General features: G+C 41.7%; 1 protein-coding gene across 1 annotated transcript; it reads left to right on the top strand.

Moving 5' to 3' along the window:
• The first annotated feature begins 1741 nt into the window (after positions 1-1741).
• Positions 1742-5117, top strand: LOC116218753 (CMRF35-like molecule 5). Its single transcript, XM_031561477.2, has 3 exons — positions 1742-1910; positions 4445-4765; positions 4898-5117. The coding sequence occupies exons 1-3, from the start codon at positions 1871-1873 to the stop codon at positions 5002-5004; spliced, it is 468 nt and encodes a 155-aa protein (XP_031417337.1). The 5' UTR covers positions 1742-1870; the 3' UTR covers positions 5005-5117.
• The last annotated feature ends 2383 nt before the right edge of the window (positions 5118-7500 follow it).

Genomic DNA, 7500 nt, shown 5'->3' with positions numbered 1-7500 from the left:
CCGTGGGTAGAGATAGAGGGGCCCCTGTCAGAGGACGTGGCATTCGTGTAAGATGCTCTAATGAAATTAGGGCAACAGTCATTGATCACGTAGTCAATCATTACCTCTCCATGAGTGAGGCTGGCCAAAGGGTTCAGCCAAACCTGAGCCGTCATACTGTGGCATCAATTGTTTGTACGTTCGGCAATGACAATGAAACTTTGCTGGCCTTTACAGTCAATTTACTGTACTGTGTTTCATTGTATTTGCACTCTTGGCAACAACCATTTCTATACTTTTGTAAAGTGTGTTGCCACAATACAATGTAGTACTGTAGTTTCACTAAAGTAATTTACAACATATATGGTAGAATTCTGATTACTGTATATTTCCAGTATTTACAGCCTATTGCACTATTTTTACAGAATCAACACTGGGACACTGTTCACTGCAGAACAGATTTGACCTTTTTACTGTATATTGAAACCTGTCATTTTGACTTTTTACAGTATCCAATGTAATGTGTAAAAATGACTACAATAAATATTTTTGTGTCAGAATCTTTGCCATTTTGTACACAGTAGAAAAAATGTAAAATCAATGGTGTTGACAGGTCCTTGTTTAGAATATCTTTTATAGTATTTAGAAAAACAAAAACAGAACTACAATATTTTACTGTATACAAATTTTCCGATTTCAAATACTTTCTGACAGTATATTCCCTAAGTTAGAGTGCTCAGTACAAAACCCAAATTGTTAGTAGCAGCCTACTGAAACTGCTCTCTATATTCTAAATATCGTCAGCACCTGTGTGAAATCTCTGTGCACAACTAATCAAGTAGTTCTCAACCTCTAAAAGAGGTCAATAGATTGATTTTGATACCAAGCATGGATCGAGGAGGCCGCACTTGATGGCTGTGTTTAACCAATTGGCTCATAGGTGTGGTAATTTGACAGTCAGTGCTTTGGAATTGCAAGGAAGTGACATCTTGATATATTTCTGTGTCTAATGTATACAAGTGTGTTTAGTGTTTTGCAAATCACTTGTGTGTACTGTTTCACAAAAAGTCTGATGTTGACAAGTGCTTATAGTGATGCAAATCTGGGCCGATGTTTTGCTCCTTGAGTGGAGGTTTTGATAATTGTGTAAAACTTTTGATTTTAGTGTTCATCCAATTGTAAAAAAACTGTAATGGCTCTTCTTCTTGCTCTTCCTCCTCCTCTTACTCTCACTCCTCTGCCTCTCTGATCACCTCTCACTTCAATGTTGCCATCCATTGGTCTCCAAACCAGGAGCTCACCTCTGGCCCTTATATTGCTAAAGCTTTGATTGCAAATTGCAAAAGCATTGGAAATGGAAGTTTTGGCATTGATGAAGTGTGCAAAAATACAGAGGATTGTGGGTAGTGTTTTGAAGAAAGTGTGGTTTAGAATTGAAATCTGGGCCTAAAGCAGATCATTGTGTTTATAGTTCAGCAGAATTGGTTTAGGGAGTTGGCACACAGGTTGTGGTCATTGTGTCATAAGTTCCATTTTTTTGTAACTAATTGTAATGGTTAGGGGTTGGGTTTGGAGTGCACAACAACCTACACACACACACACACACACACACACACACACAAACACACACACACAAAGAGCACTGCCCTAAAGGTTCAGCGTTTACACCACACTGCTGTTTCCTCTGAGTAGGCATCACACTGACTGAGGCGGAAGCAGATCTGCACACACGGACAGACCAGCACAGAGTGACCATGGCAATGGGTGTGTGAGTGACGCTTGGCTTCTGCAGTCCTAAGCAAGGAGATTTGCTAGTTTTATAGAAACTTACAGTAACTTTAGACAATCCCTAAAGAAAGGCCCGGCGATAAACTTCTAATTCTACAGCAGCATGAAGATCTTCGCCTGCGTCATCTTGCTCTTTGTCTCAGGTGAGTGAGGTCATGGTAGTTTGTGTCGGGGGGCCATATGGTCTTGCCACCAAAATACATCATCTTCCTCTTTGTCTCACGTGAGCGAGGTCGTATTAATTATTAAAATAATAAAATATATTATTAAAATAAGATTATTAGGAAAATAGCTCTTACTAATCTTCTGTGACTGAGGTGGGGATGACCGCTTTAAAAAAAGGAAGTGTGACATCAGCGAAGAGTGCAAGTTTCCTGTGTGGTTTGATCATTTTGGGATTGACAAATAACAAACACAACAAAGGCTGACCGCTGTCACTTTTTTATTGCACAAACGACTCACTGCAACACACGTGTTATATATGGATGCGAGACAGGACACACAAAGGCCTGAGGTCGCCATGAATTCAACTTCTGCCTTTAACCCATCCCGGATCATCCCTCCTCCAGGAGCAGTGGGCAGCTTCTCGGCGCCCGAGTGAACCGTCCATCTCGGTCAGGGATAGAGAGGAGTGTTCTGTTCTTTTTGCATATTTTTCTGTTGGGGTTCTTAGTGGAGGAAACCCCTTGTGATTACAGGGAGAACATGCAAACTCCACACAGAAAGGGTCGGGAGATAGCCCACCTGAGCACTGAAGGTCTGGGGAGGACCTGCCCCCCAGAGCCTACAGCGCCCCATGTGGGGATCGAACCCATGACCTTCTTGCTGTGAGGCGGCAGTGCAAGCACCTGAGCCACCGTGCACACAGCATTGACAGGCCTGAATTTAGATTTGATCCTCTTTTACGCCATTTTAGCCACTCGAGCTGTTTTTTATTTGCCCTTTACTGTTTTTCCTGTAGTGTTTTTACTCTGATGTTTTTTGGTGCATCAAATTCAATTGCTCTTCCGGGGTCTAAAAACATTAAATTATAAACACAGTATATCAGATACATCTTATCCTTGTTAGTCATCTTGTTACTTCAACCCTTGATACGTTGAAAAAATGGTTGTCAAATGTATTAAGGCACATTACATCAGTCATGTTTTTCTTTAAAACGTGATGTCATTACGTTGAACTAATTCTGACACTGCGTTCAATAAGGGTCAAGCAATGAAGTAATCTCACAACAGGGAATGTAAATGATCACATGACCAATCAGAGACCTGGGGAACAGTGCTGCCGTGACTTCCTTGTTAAATAGATTCCCATCACCTGTTGCAAGAAATAATCAAGCTTAGCTGTTTTTGTTTCGTAATGTTAGTTGTACTAAGATACAATTGGGTACATGAGTTGTACCTTTATGCTGAAAGAACTTTAGATTATTCATTTAAGATCAGTTTGAATGTGTAACTCAATTAGTAACTTGCACCTGACTAATACATTTTGATGCTCTGATCCACTGTTGCTTCTGATGAAATTATTAACAAGGGAAGTATTACTCTGAAACAGTGTTGACTGTGTGTGTGTGTTGCTGTGTGTGTGTGTGTGTGTGTGTGTGCGTGTGGCTGTGTGTGTGTGGGTAGACATGACTAGGATTAGTTTTAAACCAAAAAGCAGTGATGTAAGTGTTGAGGTACCTGGCTAATCACCTGGGTTACACGCTGCAGCAGAACTGTTACATTGTATTATACAGCGGTGGATTGCTGTCCAGCCTCTGCACTGGACCGAATGGTCCTACTGAGATCACACAGCAGCCTGGCACTCAGTCCCTGAACCAGTTAGATCTAACCTGCTGGTAAGCCCCGTGGCAGCACTGTAGCCTCTGAGCTATTCTCCAGAACTAGTAACAGGTTGTGTCGGTGGAATACGCCAAAATTTAGAGAACAGCGATATCCTGAGCGACACTATTCCTAGAAGAAACCAGTTAATAAAAAGTAAGAGAGGTATTTCTCATAACCGATTGTAAGCATCCAAAAGAAATGACCCTAGGTCAACCTACCTCACGGGTGAAAAAATAGCATTAAAAGAACAGGGACTAAGGCTGAGTTCCTAAATAGAGTGGTCAGATTAATTAGGTTTACCAAAATAGGGTGCTTTAATAAAATGTTGTATTTCAGCAAAGCGCAGACAGACAAACACACAGAACCCTTCACCCACTCCCAGTTCCGTCCTTGGTCTGGAAAGTGGTTCCTCACATAGTCGTGACGTTGCAGTCGTTACAATCCAACCAATGACAGGCTATATGCTCAGTGTGTGCCTGTTCATCAAGATGCATAACACCAAAATGTTGAACTTGCATGATTAAATAAAATAATCTGTCACACATAAAAACTAAATTTAAAATAATTTCATTGGAATGACTTAGTTATGTCAGTTTGACAGAGAGACTTGCGTAAATACATTTAGTAATTTGAAAGAGAAATGCAGTGTTGGGATTTAACAAATTTTGTTCACTTGGAAACAATGTGAACATTACAATCAAGTAAACTCAATAAATCTTTTTTTTTGTCCTTCTTTATTTACACAAATGATCTACATAAAATTGTTTGAAAAAGCTGTAAAGTATATTGTGAATACAGCCATGTGTGATTTTCTCTCCCTCTCTCCCCCTCTCTTCCGTCTCCCCATGTGTCAGCTGTGAGCTGGGAAACAGACCGGACATTGGAGGGTTCTGTAGGAGGAGCTGTGGACATCTTGTGTAAATATCTTACTGACCCTGAATCAGTGTTTCTGACGAAAATGAACCTTAGTAAGAATGTCACCATCATTGAGTCCACACAGAAAGATCAGACAGTTATCAGAGGGAGAATCTCACTGTATCATGACTCAGCAAACAGATTCATTACTGTGGCCATAAAAAATCTGAGCAGAGAGGATGCTGGGATTTACAGATGTGGAACTACTAATTATGACGGAAATCCTAGTTACACAAAAATCAACCTGAAGGTGAAACATGGTGAGTTACTTTGAATAAGATACATCGAGGGCTGTTACTCTATTTCCCAAACTTACACACATGATCAGAAGGTAACCCCTCCCCCCCATGACCCCCGACCCCTCTGTTTCTCCTCCCCCCTCACTCCTTCAGCTCCTCCCACCTCCAAATCTCAACTGACTACAGGAAGTACATCAGCACACAGCACCCCTACAGGTAAGTGTAGGAAGTACATCAGCTCACAGCACCCCTACAGGTAGGGGTAGGAAGTACATCAGCACACAGCACCCCTACAGGTAGGTGTAGGAAGTACATCAGCACACAGCACCCCTACAGGTAGGTGTAGGAAGTACATCAGCACACATCACCCCTACAGGTAGGTGTAGGTAGTACATCTGATGGTCATAGACTGAATATATTCACCATGTTAAAAAATGTATCAGCGCACATCATCTCCTGGGAACCTGCAAATCTGGACTTATCATTGTTGGTATCTAACTCTCAAAGGAACACACACACACACACACACACACACACACACACACTAAACTTGTTTAGTTACTGTCTTATTTACAGGCTATCCTCTCCAACCCAAATACACAACAGCACCAGGGCTGGAGTCAACATCTGCGTATGGGAACACAAATACAGCAGATTCAGGTAAAGTATCAGGCAGAGGAATGTGCTGTAACACTTTATAATGAGGACACAATTAATGTATTCATATTTATATACTAAACTAATGCCTCAGGTAACACTTTATAATGAGGGGACAATTCATTTATTCATATTTATATACTAAATTAATGCCTCAGGTAACACTTTATTTGAAGGGGTATAAAGCCTGACATAACCATGACATGACACCTGTCAGGAACATGAATGCGTCATTCCGTAAATTATGTCATTTTTAATGTCAAATTGACATTGTTTGGGATGTCTCTCTCTCTCACTAGTAATAACATGTGTACTACAGTCAGTGTGTGATATGCATACAGGATATTGATTAGTTATTGATGATACAGTCAGTGTGTGATATGCCATACAGGATATTGATTATGTATTGATGATACAGTCAGTGTGTGATATGACATACAGGATATTGATTAGTTATTAATGATACAGTCAGTGTGTGATATGCATACAGGATATTGATTATTTATTGATGATACAGTCAGTGTGTGATATGCATACAGGATATTGATTATTTATTGATGTTCTTCTCTACAGGCCATCTTACGTTTGTCTTTGTCAGACTGGTAGCTGCTGGGCTGTGCTTTGGGCTGCTGCACTTAACCTTCTTCTTCATGAGAAGCAGAGTAAAGGGGAAAGAAGGTAGGGCAGGCTAACAAACTTTCTCTCTCTCTCTCTCACACACACACACACACACTTTCTCTCTCTCTCTCTCACACACACACACAATCTTTCTCTCTCACTCACACATGTATGCAGAGACATACACACACACACACACACACACACACACACACTTTCTCTCTCTCTCACACACACACACACACACACTCACACTTTCTCTCTCTCTCTCTCTCTCACACACACACACACACACACACACACACCCTCACACACCTGTTAAAACATGCTCAGCTGCATACACAAGAGTGAGGGCACGTGATACGTGTGTGTAAGGTGTGACTAATAGTAATCACTGTTTCAGCAGGATCCCCTTCAACACAGGAAAATACCAGGAACATTGAAGAAGTAAGTGAAACTGTGTGTGAATGTGTGTGTGTGTGTTGGGAGGGGGAAAGGGTTGTGTGTGTGTGTGGTGTGTGTGTGTGTGTGTGTGTGCGTGTGTGTGTGTGTGTGTGTGTGTGTGTGTCTACATGTTGCCAAACCAGCACTGGTTCCTCTATGCCTATTCTCTGTTACAGGAGTCGTCTGTTTGATGCAGACGACACACCACTGATAACCATGGTAACCAAAACCCTACACTGATTGGCTACACGAGTACATGACTGAAACCAGTCTATGGTTAACACACTTCTTGGATTGAAATTAGCCTATGGGAAACACACTTCCTGGACTGAAATGAGCCTATGGGAAACACACTTCCTGGACTGCTGCATTACTTGGCTTAGGGATTCGAGATGTCATAGTGTTTTCTGTGTTAAATCCCGTCCCGTTTCCCAGATCATTTTTTCCTTATGTTATCATGTATTCTTTGTTTTTGTGTTGTGTTTGTTTTCTCATCTCTCCTTGTGTCAGACTCCTCACGCCCTGCCCTTGTGTGTGTGTGTGTGTGTGTGTGTGTGTGTACACCTCATGCCCTGCCCTTGTGTGTGTGTGTGTGTGTGTGTGTGTGTGTGTGTGTGTGTGTGTGTGTGTGTACACCTCACGCCCTGCCCTTGTGTGTGTGTGTGTGTGTGTGTGTGTGTGTGTGTGTGTGTGTGTGTGTGTGTGTGTGTGTGTACACCTCATGCCCTGCCCTTGTGTGTGCCCCGTCTTGTTGATGGTCTGCCCCGCCCTGATTGTCTGCACCTGTTCCTCATTACCTATTGTATTTAGTCCGTGTGTTCTTGTGTCTCGATGCGTTTTCGTCTTTGTTATTTCCCCCTGTTCCGATTTCTCCACGTTATTTAATTTACCAGTGTTGCCGATCTCTGCCTGTTCACCGGATCCCGCTTTTGCCTCCTCCTTTTTAGATTGATGGCCTGAATATTGGACTACCCTCTGCAGAGTTTTATTTTCTATCTTATGTTATGCATTTCATGTATTCAATTTTTTATCTTAAA

This window comes from Clupea harengus, chromosome 23 (assembly GCF_900700415.2).
Source record: "Clupea harengus chromosome 23, Ch_v2.0.2, whole genome shotgun sequence".
Taxonomy (NCBI): Eukaryota; Metazoa; Chordata; class Actinopteri; order Clupeiformes; family Clupeidae; genus Clupea; species Clupea harengus.
Note: the sequence above shows the minus strand (reverse complement) of the source record. Positions and strands in the feature narration are given on the sequence as shown.